The sequence below is a fragment of the Scyliorhinus canicula genome, chromosome 15 (genome assembly GCF_902713615.1).
Source record: "Scyliorhinus canicula chromosome 15, sScyCan1.1, whole genome shotgun sequence".
Taxonomy (NCBI): Eukaryota; Metazoa; Chordata; class Chondrichthyes; order Carcharhiniformes; family Scyliorhinidae; genus Scyliorhinus; species Scyliorhinus canicula.
This window is the reverse complement of record NC_052160.1, coordinates 9,729,734-9,755,306: the sequence shown is the minus strand read 5'-3', so window position 1 is coordinate 9,755,306 and position 25,573 is coordinate 9,729,734. Positions and strand designations below refer to the sequence as shown.

The 25,573-nt window shown below is 42.0% G+C and overlaps 1 protein-coding gene across 4 annotated transcripts in view; it reads right to left on the bottom strand.

Annotated features, from left to right (window-relative positions):
• The window catches only part of LOC119979077 (ubinuclein-1-like), an 85,569-nt gene that overhangs the window by 47,845 nt on the left and 12,151 nt on the right, over window positions 1-25,573 (bottom strand). For 3 of the 4 annotated variants that reach the window (XM_038821072.1, XM_038821073.1, XM_038821074.1), the window contains exons 2-6: window positions 17,318-17,410; window positions 15,336-15,431; window positions 10,473-10,616; window positions 6,437-6,543; window positions 3,005-3,470 (exon numbers count right to left, since the gene is read on the bottom strand). In XM_038821072.1, coding sequence (XP_038677000.1) covers window positions 3,005-3,470; window positions 6,437-6,543; window positions 10,473-10,616; window positions 15,336-15,431; window positions 17,318-17,410 — 906 coding nt within the window. Of the gene's footprint in view, window positions 1-3,004; window positions 3,471-6,436; window positions 6,544-10,472; window positions 10,617-15,335; window positions 15,446-17,317; window positions 17,411-25,573 lie in introns of those variants that run through there. The other variant, XM_038821075.1, reaches the window with a different exon arrangement.

The following is a 25,573-nucleotide window of genomic DNA, read 5'->3' as shown; positions in this document are numbered from 1 at the left end:
AGTTCACTTTCATAAAATAATATGGATTAATTAGTTGAACATTGCGTGCAACTGATAAGTTTCTGAATTTATGAAACATTGGTTGTAAAGTTATGAAAGTACACCTCATGCATTTCTGCATCGCTGAATCCATCAGCGAACCAGGTAAAAATGTTCAGACACCGGATTCTTGATATTCCCCATTTCAGTTTACTGGCCACAAATTAATCACTTACATAAATTCAAAGGAATTCTTTCACCCAAATATAAAGCTATTTTCCTCCGAGAAATAAATCAAGGCCAAAGCATTAGAACACATGCCAGCCGACGTTACAATTCTCTCAAGTTCCATATTCATCCACGTTAGGCAGGCGGAATACAACGTCCAAAGATGTTGCATCTTGATTTTGCTTTCCTGCCCAGAGAGCATATTTAACCTCCGCTGTGTAGTTTAGTCATCATTGGCAAAGCCTTCTTTCAATGATTGAGAAAAAAAGCCTCTTGCTTAAGAACTTATGATCTTCGTTCTGCAGTTTTCTTTTTTCTATTGATCCTCACTTGCCTCTAGTCCTTTTCCTGCATCATCAGATTTTAATGTTTATTGGGTCATTGTTTAATTATAAAATATATGTATTTTTAAAAATGTTGATAACTTGCCTTGTCAAGACATTTTAAACTTTTATGGTTAAGCAGAGTTAGAAAATGGAAGATAAATGGAACCGCTGAGGGGATTTGGAAGGCAGTGTCCATTTCAAGGGGATGAAGGGGTAGCTGGCAATAGCTGGGAAATAAATGGATATTGGAATGGAGTGAGGACGGTGGGAGAAGAGGGGAGAACGCAAGTAATTATGTGGGGATGGTGGTGGAACACAGATTACTACCAATAAGTTATTGAGTTTTACTTTAGTTGATTGGCCCGCACGTCCATGGAGTTTCAGTTGAATTAACTTTGGAATGCCAAGACCACTCGCTGTTGTCAGCAGAGTATACAGTGCACAGAGAAATCATTAAGAATACTTTATGTTTTGCCTCATTAACTTTGGCATAGTGATATCAGCCCAAGCCCAGCCTCCAACTTACCTCAGAAGCGTTTGCCTTGCATATAGGTTCCGGCATGAAATATACTTAAGTATGGGTTAGACTTCATATTAAAACAATTCCAAGTTTATCGATGAGAAATTATGCCCAGATTTTCTGTAACATGTGGCCCAGTCTGTTCACCACCTCATTCCCTTCCAGCCACTAGATCAAAGTGCAACATTGCATAGACCATAAAAATAACTCCTTTCAATGACTTGACCAGCCTTGTTTGCAATCAGTGGTGTAAAAGATCTGCTCCTCCCTGGTTATGACTTTCTAAAGACACTTAGATTTTTGAACATTCGAAGTAGATTGGAAGTTAACAAATGTAGCTACACTGTTCGTGAAAGGAAGCAGAGTGAAAACAAGGTACGGCAGGTCAGGTAGCCTGACATTAATCACTGGAAAAATGGTGGAATCTATTATGATGAAGTCTCAAGAAGACGTTAAGAAATCGTTGTATGATCTGGCACAGTGAATGTTATTTTTCAAAAAGGAAGTGTGTTCAACAAGTTTATGGGTTTTTGAGGATTAACTAAAAAGGTAGATAAAGGGAATCAAGTAGATGTAATTTGGCTGGATATCCAAAAGGCATTTGATATGCCGCTCAAAAGATTAAAACGTAAAATAATGGCTCTTTGGGTGTTGGGGGTTATATATTAGCACAGATAACAGGGATAAATAGGGTATTTTCAAATTGGCAGGTTGTGACGAGAGCAGTGCCGCAAGGATCAGTGTTGGGCCTTCAGCTATGTACAATCTATGTCAAAGCTGCAAAGCGATATAGACAGACAACAAGGTAACAGATAGAGTGTGTTGAAGTGTGAGGTTATTCACTTTGGTGATAAGAATAGAAGACTTAAATGTTGATGTTCAGAGAGAGTTACTTGCAACTGTACAAGGAACACAAAGCTAGTATGCAATTACAGACAGCAATTAGGAAGGCAAATCGCATGTTGACCTTGCAAAGAGGTGAAAATATTGGAATTTTTAAATAAGTATGACAAATGTACAGATCTTCGGTGAGGCCACATCTGAAACAGGTTGGACAGTTTCAGGCTGCATATGTAAGGGGAATATTCTTGCAAAGGCTGGTGAATCATTTGTACCGTCTACCCCAGAGGGCAGTGGATGATCCATTGTTAATTATTTTTAAGGCTGAGACAGATTGTTGGCATCTCAGGAAATCAAGGGAAAATGAGGCACACGATCATCAACATTCTTGTTGAATGCATGCCTTTCATCCTTTCTTTTCTTTTCCTCCAGCAACAAGTGCCATTTCAACCCTTCCATTTAGTGATTGGCAAGATTATATACATGTGGCGGCACGGTGGCACACTGGTTAGCCCTGCTGCCTCATAGCCCCAGGGACCCAGGTTCAATTCCGGCCTTGGGTGTCTGTCTTGGAGAAAGTGCAGACTCTACTTAGTGTGTGCATGGGTTTCCTCCAGGCACTCCAGTTTCCTCCCACAATCAAAAGATGTGCAGGTTAGGTGGATTGACCATGGTAAATTTCCCCTTAATGCTCAAAAAGGTTAAGAGGGTGGAGGCGTGTGCTTAAGTCGGGTGCAGACTCGATGGGCTGAATGCCCTCCTTCAGCACTGTAAATTCTATGATGAAACCATGTGACTTATGTGCCTGGAAATCCAGCCCTCAAAGCTTAGGTACTCAATTCTATTTCTAACGGATCATTTGTCATGTACAAATTTTGGAGGTTGAGAGAGCAATATTTATGCTGCTCCTTATTGATGGTTAAATCCTACTGAAACCAACATGATCTGTTAGTATCAGCAGCTTTAAATACCGCCAAATGTAGTGGGAGTATTCACTTACATGTTACATGTCACCCCCAATGACAGAAACGTGACACTTTTCTATATTAGGGTATCTTATACCTGGTGATTTCTTTTTCTTCCTGTGGTAAATGTTTCATTTGCATCTTACCTGTGTTAGTTCTTTAATACGTTTTTCTAGTAGGGCTGGAAGTCCTTCGGGCAATGTGGGAACCTGCTTTGATGTTTGTCCCGCTGTTGAGTACTGTAGAAGAGGCAGAGGATCACTGCCATCATCAAAGTCATTAAGAGGACTCCCTGGGGGAGAGTCATTCAGAAGACGTTCCAAGTCTATTTCCAGCTCTACACTGCTGGCCACTTTCAGAAGATCACTCTCATTTGCAGATCCAATAAGTGAAAGCAGAGGGTCCGAAATATTAATGTTTAGTGAGCTGTTATCAGTTTCGAGAGGGGTGCCAGCCATGAATTGAGAAATGGGCATCGTTTTCTGCTCCTCTCGTTTCTTCAAGGCTTCTTTCTCCTTCTCAAATTTTTTTAACATCTCTCTCACACCCAAAGCTCCCATGTATTTTTTCTTTTTCTTTTTATCTTCTTTGTGGACGTTGAGCGGCATAAACCTGATTTAAAAAATATCAGACAGCAAGGATGAGCAAAAATAAAGGACAATTAGAATGCAATCAGTGTTTCAATTAAGATCTCTGTTTTCTTAAGATGATTGATTTGAGGTCCGGAGAACTTGCATCAATTGAAATTCTCGTTAGTTAAGGGTCCATAAAGTTGTACAATCAAAGAAGAAAGTCTACATTTGCAGCATATCCTTGTGAGATTCACTTGTGTTTCCATTCAAGTAACTTGGAATTTTAAATACCATGACCCTTAATTTCTGCAGGGGGTTTTCTCTAAGCCTGACAGTTTCGGTAGGAGGCAAGCAGAAAAAGCCATTTTCCCAGTCCCCCTGGGTCTCCACCAATCTACTGAAGATACAGCCATATATCTGGAGATCCCCAAGAGACTTTCAGAATCACATCTTTTAAAATATGGATTTGATTTGATTTATTGTCACATGTACCGAAGTACAGTGAAAAGTATTTTTCTGCGGCCAAGGGAACACACAGTAGACAAAAAAAAACAATCGACATAAGTAACAATTTCTAAAATAACAAAATAAAAACGATTCAGTGTTTGCTTATATCACAATTTTTGGAACATATCAACATTCTGACATGTATCAAATATGGCCACCGTTTCCCTCCGAAATCAGTCTTTTTAATAAAAATACATTTTGGCATATTGGATGATGAAAACTCTCCTTTAACTTCTGGATCCTGGCTCAATCACGCCCTATACTGACGGAATGAAGTTTTAAACTTTTGTTTCTTCAAAACTAGCAAAGTTGCCATAGTCCCAGATGACCATAGTCTGCTTTCCCCTTCGAGAGGGAGAGCTGACTGATGGCGATTTAACTTGAGGATCATCACATCTCAGGATCATCACATCTCAGGCAAAGGGCAAGGTTGAGAAGGCGGGGCCATGATGAACAACCTCAGCTGGTCGGGGAATTTAACCCACGCTGCTGGCCTCGCTCTGCATCACAAACCAGCTGTCCAGGCAACTGAGCAAAACTAGACAAAGTACAAGATGGGCATTCAGAGCTTAGTATTTAAATCAAATACCTCAGATTAATACTAGAGACTGAATTCACTCCGTCCTTTTCCAGAATCAGTTGAATTATGACCAACTCATGGGGATGTTGCAGTGGCAACAAATAGTCATGAAGACAACATTTTATGACTAGGATGCTATCTTATTATGTCCAATCTGAATTTCAAATATTTTTATAGAAACTGCTGGTTCATGAAGACTGAGAACCCATTTCATCTCCAACAGCCAAGATGCCACAACCAGGAGAGTCACTTAGAAGTGACAGGGCCATGTTCCATTCCAGAATATTGACATCCCGATGACGCAAACAATTTTACATTGAAAAATTGGTCTCAAAACAATTAGACATGGCACTGTAATCGTAGGAAGAATCCAAGCTATAATTCTGTGCTGTACTGACTCGATAACTATAATTTATTTTGTGGGTACATATTATATACGAAGAATGCTTATAATGAAAACTCTAATCCAAATTCTAAACATACTTTCTCCAAAAGTAACATCCCAAAAAGAAGTTATTTTTGAGGCAAAGACTCCAGTGCTTTATGACAATTTTTACATAAGACATACAGCATAGATGCATGCCTTTCAGTCCAACCTGCCCATGATGCTACTCAAGCCTCCTCTGAACTTTTCTCATCCAAATTTACCATTGCAACCCTCTGTTTGGTTCTCCCTCATATGCTTGTCTAGATTATCCTTCGGTGCATTTGTATGATTTACATCAACTACTCCCTATGGTAGGGAGTTTCACAATCTCACCACTTCTAAATTTCCTGTTGGACTTTTTGTTGACCAACTAGGGGATTGAAGCACAATAAAAGTCAATCAAACTTTCCATCATCCTGCCTCCAGGTCCAGGAAGGTGATACATAGTTTGTACGACAACAGCACAATACCTCTATCTGAAAGGTGGAAACAAAAACCTCAGAATGTTTTGCAGCATCTATAGCGAAACAGAATTATCAGTACCAAGTTCATGTTACCAACCAGAAACATCTTCTGCTTATAGACGTGGCCAGACCTGTAGTTTCGTTTTTTTGGTGCTAATTTTGGATTTCTAACATCCACTGTATTTTGTTCTTACAATATCTCTTAAGTAGACCAGCAAATTGAAAGGTTGGTACTTGCAATAACACGGTTTGTGCTTTGTTGATCCTTGAATGTTGAGAAGAGTGGAATTTGCGATGGATTTTTGTCTGGCACTTAACAGGACAAACTAAGAACGCCAATTTGAAATGGTCACAACAATTTATACTACAGGAAGATAGGGTGCCGATTGGTCGACGACTCAACTCCGATTGGCCAATGCATTGCCGTGGAGAAAGCAACAGGAGGGCAGCACGGTGGCAAGCATTGCTGCCTATGGTGCTGAGGACCTGGGTTTGAATCTCGGCCCTGGGTCACTGCCCGTGAGTTTGCACGTTCTCCACGTGTCTGTGTGGGTTTCACCCCCACAACCCAAAGATGCGCAGGATAGGTGGATTGGCCACACTAAATTGCCCCTTAATTGGAAAAAATAATTGGGTACTCTAAATTTTTTTTTTGTTAAAAAGCAAAAGGGAACTACAAACTCCCCAAGCTTCCAGGTAATTCAAAAAAGGCACAAGGCTTGAACATATTCCTTTTGTTTGCAGAAAATGGGTCCCTGCATGTGAATGTGCTGCTTTTCGCAAACGCAAATTAACAAGTTTGATTCTCTTAAATTGGTTGTTCGTGTAGCATTAACACTTTCAGATTGCTCAGCGAGTGCTGCCCTTGCATTCTATCGTAGCTAACAACAGATGTTTTGTTTTGGGTTTTGCAAGGGTGAGCTGGCTGAGTACGGTCTGTACTCTGCTGATTAGGAATAATTGAATGAATATGTTGTTTGTGGATTTTATTTTTCAAGTGCAGACCCTTAAAAAGCCACATGACTTACCCAGTCTGTTTGGAAATTTTTGATTTTTGAGATTTTTTCTCTTTCTCATGTCCATCTTCTTTTCTCCTTTTCTTCATCTTTTCGTTACTTTCTTTTAATTTCCGTTTCTGTTTAAGAGAGGAATATCAGGACTAAAATAAAGAGGTACTAATCAGAATACAAAATTAACATAATTGAGATCTACCTGAATATTCTCTACAATGAATGCAGATTGCAACTGGTAGTTGATTTTAATTAGCTTTTAAAAGAGCACGGTGTTCCTCTGGTTTAGGTTAAATTGACTTTGAATTGTGCACCTCAAACAGTAAAGAGATTGCACATGCTGCACATAAAATATTAAAATGTTAATTGTACTGTGTTCTGTATACCACTGACAGTCTGGTAATTGACAAAATTATTCAGATTTTAAAAAAAAATCATAGATGACTCAACTTCTCAAACATCTGCAGTCCGCATGCTGTAGGTACACCCTCAGTGCTGTTTGGAAGTGGGTTGCATAATTTTGCCCAATGTTATTATTCCAAGTTAGGATGGAGTGCGACTTGGGGAGAAATTTGCAGGCAACGGTGTTAGCATGCATTTGTTGTCCTTGTGCTTCTAGGCAGCAGAGATCACTGGCTTGTCCAAGGAACTGTGGCGATTTGCTACAATGCATCTTGCAAATGGCACAAAATGCTGTCACATATATGGAAACATAGAAAATTGAAGCAGAAGGAGACCATTCAAGCTTGCTCCACCATTCAGTATGATCATGGCTGATCTAGCACTGTTGCCTCACAGCGCTGAGAACCCCGGTTCAATCCCAGGTCATTGTCCGTGTGGAGTTTGCGTTTGCACATTCTCCATAACCCGAAGATGTGCAGGACAGATGAATTGGTCACGCTAAATTGCCCCTTAATTGGAAAAAAAGAATTGGGTACTCTAAATTTCTCTCGATTCCTTTAGCCCCAAGAGCTATATCTAATTCCACCTTGAAATTACACAACTTTTTGGCCTCAACTACTTTCAATGACAGTGAATTCTACAGATTCCACTCTCTGGATGAAGAAGTTTCTCCTCGCCTCAGTCCAAAAAGGTTTACCCTTATCCTCAAATTATGACCCCTAGCTCTGGACTCCCCCATTTTTGGGAACATTCTTTCAGAATCTACCTTGTCTAACCCGGTTAGAATTTGTTTTTGATTTAAAAAATTTTTTTTTTAAAAAAAGAGTACCCAATTAATTTTTTCCAATTAAGAGGCAATTTAGTGTGGCCAATCCACGTACCCTGCACACCTTTGGGTTGTCGGAACGAAATCCATGCAAACACGGGGAGTATGTGCAAACTCCCCACGGACAGTGACCCAGAGCCGGGATTGAACCTGGGACCTCGGTGTCGTGAGGCAGCAGTGCTAACCACTGCACCACTGTGCTGCCCATCCTGTTAGAATTTTCTAAGTTTCTATGAAATCCCGCCTCACTCTTCTAAACTCCAATGAATACAATCCTCACCGATTTAGTCTCTCCTCATATGACAGTCTCACCATCCCAGGAAGCAGCCTGGTAAATCTTCGCTGCACTCCTTCAATGGACATTGTCACTTCTAACGTGATGTTGAAGGAAAGGTCACTGATGAATTAACCGCAGGTAGTTGGGCAAGGGCACTAACCTGAGAAATTGTTGCAACAGTATACCATGAGGATTAAAGAAAAACTAAGTTTATATTAAGGGAACAAATCTCCTGACTCAGTAGCTGGATCAGTGTGACATGATCATTCCATAATAAGGACAATTTTACACACTGAAAAATAACAAATAATCCAATATATACATGTTCCCACTCTACTGTTTAGCTCTCTGTTCTACTTTATTTTTAAAACCCTTACTTTTTCCACCTCATCTGATCCATGTTATTGTTTTTAAACATTTTCCTCACAAGTTAAAACCACCTAAATACATGTTTTCTTTTCCTTCCCTATATTGGGGAAAGATTCATAGGCAAACAAGTTTCTCAGTCTAGATAAATCGATGTCAGACAGTTCAAATTTATAAGCAGAAAACCTGACCCCTCCCACTCTCCCGGAGAGTGTGTTATGAACATAGAACATACAGTGCAGGAGGCCATTTGGCCCATAGAGTCTGCACCGACCCACTTAAGCCCTCACTTCCACCCTATCCCCGTAACCCAATAACCCTCCCAACCTTTTTGGACATTAAGGGCAATTTAGCATGGCCAATCCAACTAACCTGCACGTCTTTGGGTTGTGGGAGGAAACCAGAGCACCCAGAGGAAACCCACGCAGACACGAGGAGAACATGCAGACTCCGTACAGACAGTTACCCAGCGGGGAATCGAACCTGGGACCCTGGCGCTGTGAAGCCACAGTGCTACCCATTTGTGCTACCGTGCTGCCCCTAATGGATAGCATATGACTCAAAGCAACCATTGTCTCTCTAACTGCTCTAATTTTGTTTCACTGTTTGGAGATATAGCTTCACATTTAGCAGAGAAAAGCTGCTGAAAAGATAAGGAACTTGTGACATGGCAACAAAACAAAAACCTATAATACAGAAACAAAGACACAGAGATAAAAGGAAACCGAGAAAATCACCTTATTGTTAAAATCAAAAAGTCAGAACGAGAATAGAAAATCCAAAACTCTTATTTAATCAACAAGATTGAACGACAACCACGGTTAGTCATCAATCATAGTACAGACAGGAAATTGATATTTTTAAAAGATCAACCATATAATTTGGGAACTACGGCCGAGGCCACACCCATAATACTGTGTGCAGTCTTGCCTGGGTAAGTACTCATTATAAACAGGCGACTAAAGCCACAGGAAGCACACGGTATGGATTCACCAGCCCAAAACTGGGAATGTGACGTTCCTGTACCATGTCAGGGCACCATGGTGGCATAGTGGTTAGCACTGATGCCTTACAGCACCAGTGACCTGGGTGCGATTTGGACATTGGGTGACTGTGTGGAGTTTGCACATTTTCCTCCGGGTGTTCCGGTTTCCACCCACAGTCCAAAGGATAGTAAGAAGTCTTATAACACCAGGTTAAAAGTCCAACAGGTTTTGTTTCAAACACTAGCTTTCGGAGCACTGCTCCTTCCTCAGGTGAATGAACCGGAGGAAGGAGCAGCGCTCCGAAAGCTAGTGTTTGAAACAAACCTGCTGGACTTTTAACCTGGTGTTGTAAGACTTCTTACTGTGCTCACCCCAGTCCAACGCCGGCATCTCCACATCATGGCTACCAGTCCAAAGGATGTGCAGGTTAGGTGGCTAAAATTGCCCCCCGAGTGTCCAACGGTTGGATGGGGCTACGGGGATGAGTCTGGGTAGGGGTCCACGTTCGAAAGGTTGGAGCAGACTTGATGGGCTGAATGGCCTTCTTTTGCACTGTAGGGATTCCATGGATAAAGGTGGTGTTTTGGAATTAATGCCTCATCTGAAAAATAGAACCCCTGACTCCGCAATAAGTTTCAGCCTGGATCATGTGCTCAAGTTTTCTGGCGCGAGACTTAAACCATGACAATCTGATTCAGAAGTAACAGTCCTTAAATTAGGCCAAACACCACTCTAAAATATATTGAATACACTTTTAAATATTTGAAACAGAAACCTGGCACGCACGCACGCACACACAAGCATAGACAGTGGATTACTCTAGCAAAGAATCAAATAGATATAATGATTAGTATGATAGCCATCTGCACTCTAGACTTTTAAAAAAATGTTCAGACAAGGATCTTTTAAAAAAGAATATCAAATGTGGGAGGAGGGCAGAAAATTGTGTTTAAATGAATTGGTTCCAGCTGAAGATATGGCTTTTCTTTTTGTGCAGTAACTTGTCTAGTTCAATAACTTGTACAGTTCTATGATCTGTCAAAATTTATCAAATACAATTGTGCTGGAAATCCTGGTGAGTTTTTCTCTTCAAATGCCAGATTGGAATTAATGGCATCGGAAATTCAACGGTGCTGATACATTAGAATAAATCACCTATAGAGTATGTAGCACAGAGCAATATAGTTTTGTTCTCACCTTTGGAGACTTTGTCTTTTTCTTGTCCTTAATAAAATCTTCATCCCCATCGGATTCAGATGCTTGACGGAATTGCAATGTTCCACTATTGATATAAAAACCGCCCAGCTTGGTGGTCAAGGAGGCTGGAACAAGTTCATCGTACTAGAACAGCACAAAGAAAATACATCACTTTTAAAATAACGTTCGACTAGGCTGACCAAAGAAAGATTACTTGCTGTCCCTAACTTTATCTGCTGCATATAGTACAGTAGGCCGAATGTGTGCCATCATCTTTACTGTCTGGCCCCTTCCAGCCAACAACAAAAGCAACACATCCCGCCTCCTAAAGTCCTCCACCAGTTTTGCCAGATTCAGCTTGTGCAGCTGGGTCCAGCTCTGTGCCACAAGTATCCCAAGATACCAAAAGCCCACGCCTACAACCCGAAACGGCAACCTCCTTAAACTCCCTCCTTAGGCCCCAGGTGTTTATCAGGAATACCTCACTTTTCCCCATATTGAGCTTAGACCCCGAAAAAAGACTCAACTCCCCCAAGATCCCCATAATCCTGGCAAAACTTTCAACTGAATTCGTAACATATAACACAAGGTCATCAGCGTATAAAGAGACTCGATGCACCACCCTATTGAGGCCCTAAGTGCCATTGCCAATGGCACGGGTAAAGAGCAAGGGAGAGAGCAGCCACTTCTACCTCGTCCCCTGATGCAGCCTGAAATACTCCGAATTGACACTACTGGTCTGCACACAGGCGCGCCTTCGGAGCCTTAACAATCTTACCCAATATACAAACTCCTGCCCAAACGCGAACCACCCCAAAACCTCGAATAAGTATGGCTGCTCCATACAGTCAAACGCCTTCTCTGCATCCATAGACACAACCACCTCCACTTCCCGGCCCAGCGAGGGCATCATTATTACATTCAATAACCTCCGAACATTGGCCGAAAGCTGCCACCCCTTCACGAACCCAGTCTGGTCCTCCCATATCACCCCGTCACACAATTCTCTATCCACACCGCCAGCACCTTCGCCAAGAACTTTGCATTCACATTTGACAACGATATTGGGCGGTATGATCCACACTGCTCCGGGTCCTTATCTTTCTATAAAAGGCGCGGGATAGACGGCGTGGACGGGAAGCTCACTCCTCCTCATCGACTCATTGTACACCTCCACTAACAGGGGCCCCAGCTCCCATCCAAAGCTCAAACTCAGCAGGGAACCCATCCAGACCCGGGGCCTTCCCCACCTCCTGACTGCATCGCCCCCACACACTCCCATCACCTCCCCCAGCCCCTGTACCGCCTCATCCATCCTCGGGAACTCCAGCCCATCCAAAAACCGTCTCATGCTCAAATCGTTTCCTGGGTGCTCCATACTGTACAACTTCTGATCAAATGCCTCAAACACCCTATTCAACCCAACTGAAAAACGCCAACACTCTCCCCACTGGTATCTCCATAGGCCATCTTCACCTGCCGTAGAATCTTCTCCTTGCCTAAATGTCTGTGCTGTCATACCACCATCATCCTTTGCCCTTCTCCTCAGAGACCTGAGAGCTTGATCCGCCGCAGGGGGGGGGGGGGGGGGTTGAAGAACGCATGTTAGCTATCTACTTTGTGGCCGGTGTTCCCTCAATGCCTTCAGGCAATCCCACAATCAGGAGATTCTGCCTCCTCGGCTGATTCGCCAAATCGTCTACTTTCTCCCTCAGTTCCTTTGGCCCTCTGCCACCAGCGTCATCTATGCCACCAATGAGGCCAACCAATCCTCAAGGTCCACAACCGACTCTTCCACTTTTTGAAGTGACGCACTATGTGCCTCCAATCTCTCAATGGCTGCCCGAATCGGGTCCGCCACCGTAGCCAGGTCTTCTGAGGCCTCCTGCCTGTGCTGTTGAAACTTGATCGTCAAAAGCTCCACTAACTGTTCCGTGGACCACTGAGTGGGCAATGGCGCCACAGAGCTCTCCGCCAACTTTCTTTCTACTGCAGGCCTCGAAAGCTCCTGGTCTGACTGTTGCCCTTGAAGTTAAGGGGAGACCTGGTAGAAGTCTTCAAGATTATGAGTCGCAGAGTTACAAAGTTTTATATCGTCATATTGTTAAAATGAAGAATAATGAAAGGAAGGTTTGAAAAAAGATTTACATTGAGCGTGGGAAGAATCGAAAACTCTCTGCCAAAACTGCTGTTGAAGTAAAGCTTTTGGAAATAAAATTCAGAAATAGAAGATTATTCAAGTGTGGATATTGAGCAAGAGATAGCTTTTGACTGAGTGGCTTTTGATTGAGTGACTTATGAAAAGAAAAACACTGGCAAAGACTGCATGACTTCCTCATGCTTCAGTTTGTCCTCAGTTTTAAGATTAGGGAGCTACTAGGGAACCATATGTACTTGATGTATTGGACTTTATTTAATTATTTTCCCCAAAGTTGTCCTGAATCCTTGCAAATGTTACATTACTTTCGCTGCTTCTTCCTAAAAGTCACCCTTCTGATTCCTATCCTACGATGCACTGCTGTTTCTCAATATTGATTTATGTCTGTAACACTCAGGATTGTAATTTATATATTACTTTTTCTGCTCAAGAACCTACCACCTTACTCCAAATCTCTGTAACAGGTTATAATAAAGTAGCATGGTCCAAGCATATCTAACGCACTCTATCAGCTGAACCTGTCAGCCAAGGCCTGTTTATTACAAGCTCCTAAATCTCACTGCCTCTTAGATGATTGGTGGTGGGATATATGGACGCAGCAGTACCTGCAAAACGGGAGGGATTTTTTATGCACAATAAGCAACCACATAAATGTATCAACAAAGAAACAATTATATGACTTTGGGAACAGGAGACACTTGAATATACACCACCTACATCATCTACCACAAATGGGGCTTTGGGCTTTTACCTTGTTCCTAGGAACCAAATACGACAATTTTTAAACCAAATCATACTCACATTCCTAGAGCTAGTCTTACAGAAATAATTCCCAGCGCAGTTTGGAATATTCAGTTCATTTACATTCAATGTGTTGCCAGCTCCCTGCCAGATGGGAGCATTATTTTTTTTAAAAACTGAACATGAAAAGCAGCCAGTACAACATGTTAGATAATGTCACCAAGGCACTGAATGTTCCAACTATAGAAATAGATCTAAAGTTCAAATTCCACCACTTAGTGTGAAATGCGATTGACTGGCTATATGCGATGGCATTAATCTCAAAAAACAATTCGGATTCTTGTTAGTTGGCCTTGAGCAGTTTTCTTCTACAATTAGAAATATTAGCCCTGTTGTTTTTAAAGAGGAGCACAGCTTCCCCAGTTTTTCCTACTTCGTCCTAGGTTTGTTTCTTCTTGAGAAAACTCAGTGAACAGGAGAAAATCTGAGGGCAGTGTTCATGGACACTAAATATGCATTTCAAATTAGAGAAGGGAAGTGAAGTTTATCTTAAAAATGTCACTAAATAAATTCAGTACAGTACACCTTAATGAGACAGCAACCATGAGTGAACAGTTATTTCTGTCCAAAATAAACAGAGCAATTAAGACACCTTTTGGGAACATTGAGATTGACTTTAATACAAATTGTTAATGGTTATTGGTTTAGACTAATATAGGCAATTGTCCATTTTAATTATTGATGTTTTTGTACCAGTAAACACGACCATGACATACTGATTACACCAGCCAAGCTTTCTTTATAGAACCTTTTAATCTCTTTGAGGAGAGGTTGACTAAACTCGGATTGTTTTCATTGGAAAGGTGGAGGCTGAGGGGAAACCTGATTGAGGTCAACAAAATTACGTGGGGTATAAATTGGTTAAATAATCAGAAGCTTTTTCTCAGGGTGGAAGACTCAATTGCAAAGGGACACAGATTCAAGGTGAGAGGGGGTAAGTTTTTCTCGCAGAGGGTGGTGGGAGCCTGCAATGCGTTCCCAGTGGAGGGAGTGGCGGCCTGCACGATAACAACTTTTGAGATGAATCTTGTTAGACACATGAACGGGCGGGGAATGATGGGATACAGATCGTTTGGGCAATAAATAGTAGGTCAAAATAAGGAATCTGGATCGGCGCAGGCTTGGTGGGCCGAAGGGCCCGTTTCTGTGCTGTCATGAAATTGACACTTCCACCCTTGGAAAAAGCCTCGGACTATGCACCCGGTCTATGCCTCTCATTAATTTCGTAGACCTCTATCATATCTCCCCTCGGCCTCCATCTTTCCAGTGAAAACAATCCTAGTTTACTCAACCTCTCCTCATAGCCAACACCCGAGAGACCAGGCAACATCCTCTTTCCATAATAAAAAGGGATTGCTTTCCCTTTCATGCCGAGTACAGAGTCCTCAGAAAATGCCCACTTACCAACATGGAAAGAAGGCTAAAATATCTCACACAGGTACAGAAAATACCCGATGACACCATGACTAAAGGTTTTGCAAATAGCATTGCTTTTCAATATATTTTAGCCTTACTTTATGCATAAAACGCAAAAGGCAATGTCACAAAATTATTGATATCTTGAAGCAAGAACCAGAGAGACCGGTACACGCTATTAGAAGTTTTTCTTTTAAGAGATCCGGGGGGGGGGGGGGGGGGGGGGGGGGGGGGGGGGGGGGATTGTTCAGAATTGCTTTCTGTGCATACATGTATGTATTCTTGCCAATTACTAAATGGAAGGGTTGAAATGGAATTTGTTGCTGGAGGAAAAGAAAGGAGGGAAGAAAGGAAAGAATGAAAGACTTGCATTTATATACTGCTTCTCATTTCCTCAGGACATCATAAATGCTTCACAGCCAATTAATTACTTTTGAAGAGTGGTCACTGTTATTTAAGGGCAGCACTCATTAAGTGTGTTTACTTACAGCTTCAGAGTTATCTATAAATGGGTCAGTTTCATCATATCCATAACCCATGTCGATAAGATCCTGGATACGATCCTTCCTGCGCTTCTTTGGGCCCTAAAATGTAAAAACTATACATGAACAGACATCATTAATTGTACTGGTGCTACTTATTTATTCAATCAGTCTCTTACTCCAGTTCCATGCCACTAAGGTAAGTCAACCTTTCTCTACTAAGTTCTGAATGCAGTTCGTTTGCATCAAATTAAATCTCTTCACGCAGTAGATCAAGGAGACTTTGATTTAGGGTAGCACTCCCACTCGAGTCAGAAGATGAAGGGTTGAACCATGTTCCCGTCCCGGCAAATGGAGATCAGAGGCTCCAACTCTGATTTATGGGTTTGATGTCCAGCGGGAGACTTGTGTTCAGCGAGTGTGGGTGTCACCAACACTCAAATGTATGGGCTGTGACAAGCTCACAAAGGTCTCTAGATATACAAGACTAACCATCAAATCATTTGGCATGATATGGTTATGGCCATTGGAGGAGCATTCATGCCATGACTTGTTAACCACCCTGCGACTCCTGTCACTACCACATAGTAATCTCCAAGAGAATATTGTGAAATTATGAATACCAGTCCGGGGGAGGGGGGGGGGGGGTACCCTGCTTGAGGCGGTGTCTGGATTTTTAAAATAGTTATTCTGGAGGTAGAAGTGATTTTTCTCCTCAGACTATCAGGGTTATACTGGCAGAACCATCGAATCCCCTATTTAATTCACTTCTGTTGGATGGTTCCCAGTCCAGCGCACTGTCCAGAGGAAGTTAACACTTCTGTCCAATTGCCATGTAAACCCTTACATGGGAACTTCCTCGCGGGATTCCACATCGCATCATTGGGGTACCCCCCGAATGAGACATTAGGGAACCAGGAATTTATGATCACGATTGCTGCACTTGCAGGGCACCACAACCAGAGTCTGTTAAAAAGGCCACTGGCCCAAATTTACATTTCAAATATTTGTGACAGTAACCACTGAACTCTGTGGGAGTTTAACACTGTAGACAGCTGGTGCATGCTCCAGAAAAAGAGCTGCTATAATTCTGGTGCAGTCATGTGGCAATTTATTCAGAACACAGGCTAATGAATACATTGGAAAATGAAAAAAACATTTGCCTGGTTATTGCATTAACAGGAAGCTTAAAAAGTGGACGTGGCAAGGATTAAATAAATGCATCAGCAATAGTGTTGGGATGGGAGGGGGGGGGGGGGGGGGGGGAAGACAGGTTAACAGGCTGCTGAGAAGGGATATGCACATGTGCCCATTGTGTGATCTTGAAAGTTAAACAGCAGTTTCAGAAATAATCCATTGCAAATGAACCATAAATATTCATTCCTCATTTTGTGCGATAAACCCATTTCAGTCCGTCCGTTGCATTCCCCAATCATGGAATCTGCTATGCTGCTTCAAATGTAGGAGAAACCCACAAAATCAACTTATAATCAGATGATCTTAAATAGAAGTCTCTACTTCCATTGAGATATCTGTTGGGATGGGAGATTTTAAAACCAATCCCATCGGGTATGTAATATTTAAACGTGTCCAATATTAAAAGCTTGACAAACAGGTCCAGTAGTGCATTTCAGGTTTAACCATCTTTAAAAAAAATAAGCTTTCATTCTGAAGGTTGCAATGAAAATTCAAGTAAAATTGTCTAGATGAATGGGCAGCAGGTAGCACAGTGGTTAGCACTGCTGCCTCACGGCGCTGAGGTCCCAGGTTCAATCCCGGCTCTGGGTCACTGTCCATGTGGAGTTTGCACATTCTCCCCGTGTTTGCATGGGTTTCGCCCCCCCAACCCAAAGGTATGCAGGATAGGTGGATTGGCCACGCTAAATTGCCCCTTAATTGGAAACAAATGAATTGGGTAATCTAAATTTATATAAAAAAAGGTTTTTAAAATTGTCTGATGAAGTAGTACAGCAGCAAGTAAAACTCACATATTTTTCTTCAAACTTTTTAGCCAAAGCCTCAATTTCTTCTCCCCTCCGGTCAGCATTAAACGGAGCATCAAAATGTTTAGCTGCGTCTTTCTAAATTAAAATAAAAAGCAAAAATCAGTACCATGTCATGTATGGAATGCAAAAACAATTGCTGTGCTTTTCAATTTCTGCTTTCCCCAGGTTCCTCCATTCTTCACATACTCCTCACTAATAGGGAGATGCACAATACTGCTCTAGAACCTGCTATGTGGAGATGCATATCGCCTTCGGGTATTGTAGGGCCGAATCTGCCAATAAAAATGAATGCAACAAGGACCATTATTTTATTCACAGTAGCTGATTGCATGAACGCCACCCGAAATCTGAGGCACCTTGTACATGCACTGCATTGTGTATGTTCTTTGACACACACACATTGGATGGATTTGTTTATTGTCACATGTACCAAGGTACGGTGAAAAGTATTTTTCTGCGTGCAACTCAAACAGATCATTTAGTACATGAAAAGAAAATATGTAATAAGGCAACACAAGATACACAATGCAAATACATAGACATCGGCATCGGGTGAAGCATACAGGTGGAGTATTAATCAGATCATTGAGGTGCTTTCAATTTCAAAGCAAGGTGGAGCATGCAGGGGATACTCCCATTGCTAACCACAACCAGATCTTCCAATCAGTACAGTAACTACCAACCCAAAATGTTATGTTTGCAAGTAGATAGTATCAAAAGCCGAAAGAAACTGGATTATATTGGCCCTTCCCGTCATACAGAAATTGAAACATTGGTTTGTGAACACATCTCCTGAAAAGGTCTCCAAGGAAGGAAAATTGAAATGAGTCTGTTCATATTATACTTAAAGCTTGGGATAAAAAAAGTGTTACTATAACACATCAGTGTGTTCAGATAAAATAAACACAGACTAGATTATGGCTAATAGTAGGTGCACAAAAATCAAGAACAGCAGACTCAAGAGCCACAGAATTTCCAATTAACTCATAATCTGCAAGGTTATGTGATATGCAAGTCAGGCAATAATATAGAACATAACAGCGCAGTATAGGCCCTCGATGTTGCGCCGATCTGTGAAACCCCACGAATGCCCATCTACACTATTCCCTTATCATCCATATGTTTATCCAATGACCATTTGAATGCCCTTAAGTGTTGGCGAGTCCAATACTGTTGCAGGCAGGGCATTCCACGCCCCTACTACTCAGAGTAAAGAACCTACCTCTGACATCTGTCTTATATCTATCTCCCCTCAATTTAAAGCTATGTCCCCTCGTGCTAGACATCACCATCTGAGGAAAAAGGCTCTCACTGTCCACCCTATCTAATCCTCTGATCATCTTGTATGCCTCAATTAAGTCACCTCTTAACCTTCTTCTCTCTAACGAAAACAGCCTCACGTCCCTCAGCCTTTCCTCGTAAGATCTTCCCTCCATACCAGGCAACATCCTGGTAAATCTCCTCTGCACCCTTTCCAATGCTTCCACATTCTTCCAATAATGCAGCGACCAGAACTGCATGCAATACTCCAAATGCGGCCGCACCAGAGTTTTGTACAAATGCAACATAACCGCATGGCTCCGAAACCCATTTCCTCTACCAATAAAAGCTAACACACCATACACCTTCTTAACAACCCTCTCAACCTGGGTGGCAACATTCAGGGATCTATGTACATGGACACCGAGATCTCTGCTCATCCACACTACCAAGAATCTTACCATTAGCCCAGTACTGTCTTCCTGTTATTCCTTCCAAAATGAATCACCTCACACTTTTCTGCATTAAACTCCATTTGCCACCTGTCAGCCCAACCCTGCAGCTCATCTACGTCCCTCTATAACTTGTAACATCCTTCCGCACTGTCCACAGCTCCACCGACTTTAGTGTCATCTGCAAATTTACTCACCCATCCTTCTACGCCTTCCTCCACGTCATTTATAAAAATGACAAACAGCAGCAGCCCAAAACAGATCCTTGTGGTACACCACTAGTAACTGGACTCCAGTCTGAACATTTCCCATCAACCACCACCCTCTGTCTTCTTCCAGCTAGCCAATTTCTGATCCAAACTGCTGAATCACCCTGAATCCCATGCCTCCGTATTTTCTGCAATAGCCTACCATGGGGAACCTTATCAAACGCTTTACTGAAATCTATATACACCACATCAACTGCTTTACCCTCATCCACCTGTTTGGTCACCTTCTCAAAGAACTCAATAAGGTTTGTGAGGCACGACTTACCCTTCACAAAACCATGTTGACTATCTCTTATCAAATTATTCCTTTCCAGATGACTATACATCCTATCTCTTATAAACCTTTCCAAGACTTTGCCCACAACAGAAGTTAGGCTCACTGGTCTATAGTTAACAGGGTCGTCTCTACTCCCCTTCTTGAACAAGGGGGACAACATTTGCTATCCTCCAGTCTTCTGGCATTATTCCTGTAGACAAAGATGACTTAAAGATCAAAGTCAAAGGCTCAGCAATCTCCTCCCTAGCTTCCTAGAGAATCCTAGGATAAATCCCATCCGGCCCAGGGGACTTATCTATTTTAACACTTTCCAGAATCGCTAACACCCCCGCCTTATGAACCTCAAGCCCTTCTAGTCTAGTAGCCTGTATCTCAATATTCTCCTCGACAACAGTGTCCTTTTCCTGTGTAAATACTGATGAAAAATTTTCATTTAGCATATCTCCTATCTCCTCCCACTGCTGTCTTTGACTGGCCCTACTCTTACCCTAGTCATTCTTTTATTCCGGACATATCTATAGAAAGCTTTAGGGTTATCCTTGATCCTACCTACCAAAGACTTCTCATGTCCCCTCCTGGCTCTTCTTAGCTCTCTCTTTAGATCCTTCCTAGCTAACTTGTAACTCTCGAACGCCCTAACTGAACCGTCATGTCTCATCTTTACATAAGCCTCCTTCTTCCTCTTGACAAGTGTTTCAACTGCTTTAGTAAACCACGGTTCCCCCGCTCAACCACTTCCTCCCTGCCTGACAGGTACATACTTATCAAGGACACGCAGTAGCTGTTCCTTGAACATGCTCCACATTTCCATTGTGCCAGCCCCTGCATTTTCCCTCTCCATCCGATTCATCCCAAGTCTTGCCTCATCGCATCATAATTGCCTTTCCCCCAGATATACCTCTTGCCCTGCGGTATATACTTATCCCTTTCCATCACTAAAGTAAACGTAATGGAATTGTGGTCACTATCACCAAAGTGCTCACCTACATCCAAATCTAACACCTGTCCTGGTTCATTACCCAGTACTAAATCCAATACGGCCTCACCTCTCGGCCTATCTACATACTGTGTCAGGAAACCCTCCTGCACACATTGGACAAAAACGGACCCATCTAAAGTACTCTACTATAGTGTTTCCAGTCAATATTTGGAAAGTTAAAGTCCCCCATAACAACTACCCTGTTACTTTCGCTCCTATCCAGAATCATCTTTGCAATCCTTTCCTCTACATCTCTGGAACTTTTCGGAGGCCTATAGAAAACCCCCAACAGGATGACCTCTCCTTTCCTGTTTCTAACCTCAGCCCATACTACCTCAGTAGACGAGTCCTTATCAAATAATTTTCCATTGTTAGTCTGCAGTGTTCTTATTTTTGTGCTGGGAACATTAATTTCTAACAGTTTATAAATTTGCAGTTAATCTTATTTTCTATCAGCTGTTCAGCTGCACATTTTCATGAGAGGCTTGGGTGTATCAAATGTACAGTCATGCAACAGTTACATTTAGAAAACAAATCTATCTGAAATGAAATGAATCTGTTAGCATAAGAAAATAAAAATATGATAAAAAGTGACCAGGGAGAAGGAAGAGCAAAGTTTTGTTTTTCTTTTCTTCTATTTTGAGTAGTTGTGTGACACTAGTGAATGAATAGATGTTTTCAAGTTATCAAAGTAACAAGCTGCATTCAAAAATACACAAATTCCACAAAGGAACATTTAGTCACCGTCATAAGCACAAAAATTAAATATTTTGTTTTTTATATTTTGACATATTATATATATATATATATATATATACACACACACAAAAGCTGGCACTACAGCACAGCAACAGGAGAAGTGTGCACAAACACAGCTTTCAGATTCCACATGAATCACTGCCTCCCTCTTCCGTATAGTATCTCAAGAACAAGTGCCAAAAGCCAGAGGAACCAGGGAATTTATGTACTGTGCACATATGCCAGTTCATCACTTACAGAAGAGAACAACCACTCAAACTGGGACTGTTTCCAAAATGTTTTTAAGGCTAAATATTAAAGGTCAGAAGACCAGTTCAACAGTTTGCTCTCTCTCGACATCTCTCTCTCAAAGTCAAAACAACCAAATATAACCAATGCCTAGATTATATTTATTATATAAAACATATCTTAAAATCAAAACAGATGGGGTTATCACCTTCTCCCCTCTTTTGATGCTTTTAACTCTTTAATATCCTATGTGTCAAGTGCTGGTAACAATTCACAAAATTTTTCTGATGATGTCACACAGACACACACTTCTTCATGGAGCAATGTTATTTTCACCTTCAAGAATGGGAGCACAAATCACCACCATTAAAAATAGTTATTCTTATATGCCCATATAATAACAGCATGTGAACAAAGGAATTAACGCAGTGCCAAATTTCCAATGCCAAACAGAATCAGTCAGTTTATTGCAATCTGTGGTATCAAACTCAAATCAACTGGATTACTACCTTCGTTCTCTGACAAATACCCATCTTCCTTCAGCTATACCCCTTACAATTATCTACTGAAAAGTTTTCAACATTCTCAAAGCTTTCCAGTGTAATAACTCGTATTAAACACCCAACGAATCAGTGTATGAAAGAACACTTGTTATTCCCTGCTGCTTTTTCTCACCTTGAAAGGTCGCTGAGATAATGAGAAGCCAAGCAGCAGAAATCCAGACAGACTTTCAACAACAATCTCTTAATTGATCTCATGGCTTATTTTGATCACCTCTCCCTGGAGACTACCTAATCAGTGCTCTAAAAGGAATGGGCCAGGTCAATATGCAACAATAGCTTTTGCATAATGCCTTTAATGTAGAAAATCATGGAATCCTTACAGTGCAGAAGGAGGCCATTTGGTCTGCATCATCCGCATCGACCCTTCTCATAGAATTTACAGTGCAGGAGGCCATTCGGCCCATCGCGTCTGCACCGGCTCTTGGAAAGAACACCCTACCCAAGCCAACACCCCCACCCTATCCCCATTACCCAGTAACCCCACCCAACATTAAGGGCAATTTTGGACACTAAGGGCAATTTAGCATGGCCAATCCACCTACACATCTTTGGACTGTGGGAGGAAACCGGAGAAAACCCACACACACACACAAGTAGAACATGCAGACTCCGCACAGACAGGGACCCAAGCCGGGAATCGAACCTGGGACTCTGGCGCTGTGAAACAATTGTGCTAACCACTATGCTACCGTGCTGCCGCAAAGAGCACTCTACCAAGGTCCACTCCCCTGCCACCCCACCCTATCCCGCAACCTGACCAGTCCATCCCTGGGTACTAAGGGGCAATTGCAATTGATCATGATCAATCCACATAACCTGCACATCTTTGGACTATGGGAGGAAACTGGAGTACAAAAAAGATGGATGCCAAGCCAAGAGGTTCAGAAGTGTGACCAAAAGCTGGATGTTAAAGAAGAATAGGAAGAGGCAAAGGGACATGAAGCTGAGGTAACTGAAGATGTGACTATCAATGATAGTGCGAAGGAGGTTGGAACCAAAGAAACAGACCTGAGGAAGTTAGAAACATGACCTAGCTTTAAAAGTACTTTAACATGGAGGAGAATTTTATATTTCACCATATGCATATAATAGAAGCTGGAGGAAATCATTTGGCCCTTCAAGTCTGCTCCGCCATTCATTATCATCAAATTCAATACCCTTCTTCCGCCCTCCCCCCATAATCCCGTTAACCCCAAATGCGATATCTAATTCCTTCTTGAAATCATGCAACGTTTTCAGCCCAAGACTGGAAGAAACAGAGTCGTGAACACTACCCAGTCCATCATGCAAACCCGCCTCCCATCCATTGACTGTGTCTAAACCTCCCGTTGTCTTGGGAAAGATAATCAAAGACCCCTCTCATCCGGCTTATTCTCTCTTCCATTGGTCGGGCAGGAGATACAAAAGTCTGAGAACACATACGAACAGATTCAAAAATAGCTTATTTCCCACTGTTACCAAACTCCTAAATGACCCTCTTATGGACTGATGGACTCGTGCACTAATCTGATCTCTTCACACATCTCTCTACTGAGTAACACTACACTCCCGTATGCTTCACTCGATGCCTGTGTCTATGCATTTACATTGCCCTATTATGCATTTTCTTTTCATGTACGGAATGATCTGTTTGAGCTGCACACAGGACAACACGTTTCACTGTACCTCGGTAGACGTGACAATAAACCAATCCAATCAACTACTTGCTGTGGTAGTGAATGCCACAGGTCTCTGAAAAGGTTAGGTTGGGTTATGGGGATAGGGTGGAGGTGTGGGCTTAAGTAGGGTGCTCTTTCCGAGGGCTGGCGTGGACCTGATGGGCAGAATTATCTCCTTTTGCACTGTAAATTCTATGATTCTATGCACAGAAGAAAATTTTCCTCATCTCAGTCATAAAAGGTTACCACCTATCCGCAAACTATGATCCCTAATTCTGGACGCCCCCACCATTGGGAACATTCTTTCTGAATTTACCCCGTCTCATCCTGTTAGAATGAGATCTCCTTTCCCTCTTCTAATTCCAATGAATAGAATCCTAATCGATTTAGTCTCTCCTCACATGACAGTCCAGCCATTCCATGTATCAGCCTGGTAAGCCTTTGCTGCACTCCCTCCAAAGCAAGAACATCCTTCCTCAGATAAGGACACCAAACTGCACAGAATACTCCAGGTTTGACCTTACCCATGACCTTCACAATTGCAGTAAAACATCCCTATATTTAAATCTAGTTATGAAGGTCAACATACTATTTACTTTCTTTACTGCCTGCGCACTTACTTTCAGCAACTGAGGCACAAGGACACCAAGGTGTGGCTGAGTATCCACCTCTCGCAATTTACACCCATTCAAATAATAATTTGCCATCCTATTTTAAAAACGTGAGGTTATCCGCTTTGTTAACACAAATAGGAAGGCAGATTATTATATGAACGGGTGTAAATTGAGAGAGGTGGATACTCAGCAAGACCTTGGTGTTCTTGTGCATCAGTTGCTGAAAGTAAGCGCGCAGGTACAGCAGGCATATGCACACTCACTCAGCCTGACCAAATCACGCTGAAGCATCTCTGGATCTTCCTCACATCTCCCCCCCAACTTTGTATCATCTGCAAATTTGGAGATAATACATTTAGTTCTCTCGTACAAATCATTAATATAGAATGTGAACAGTTGGGGTCCTAGAACAGATCCCTGCAGTATACTTCCCACTAGTCACTGCCTGCCAATTGACAGAAGACCAATTTATTAGGACTGAGCTTAGGAGGAACTTCTTCACCCAAAGGGTAATGAATCTATGGAATTCCCTGCCCAGTGAAGTAGTTGAGGCTCCTTCATTGAATGTTTTCAAGATAAACATAGATAGTTTTTTGAAGAATAAAGGGTTAAGGTGTTTGGGCGGGAAAGTGGAGCCGAGTCCACAAAAGATCAGCCATGATCTTGTTGAATGGTGGAGCAGGCTCGAAAGGCCAGATGGCCTACTCCTGTTCCGAGTTCGGATTTCAACTCTGATAACACTCAGCCTCGTCCCCAACGTTCACGACCCCAGTCACCTTACATTTTTATTTTTTACATTTCCTTTCTCCTCCGTTATCATTAGACTGGTCCTGCCTGTTCAAACTATTAAGTTCTACCTTCTCCTCACATGCTGACCTGCTTCTTTGGTTCCCATTAACCATTATACATCTTGCAGTTTTACCGTTAGCTGCAGTTCCTAAAGTTAGGTTTCTGACTATTTCTTTACTCTCTGCCCTGTTATTTGTTTTTGGAACTGTATTGAGTTCCGCGGAGACCTTCCCTTCTTCTTTGAATCTAATGCTATCAATAATTTCCCTTGTAAGCCATGGTTTCGACAAAATCGGAATAAACAACTTTTGGAGTTCACCTATTCGTTCCTTGCTCACTGTCCTTCCTTTTAGTGATGTTTCCCTGTCCATCATAATCAACTCTTGCCTC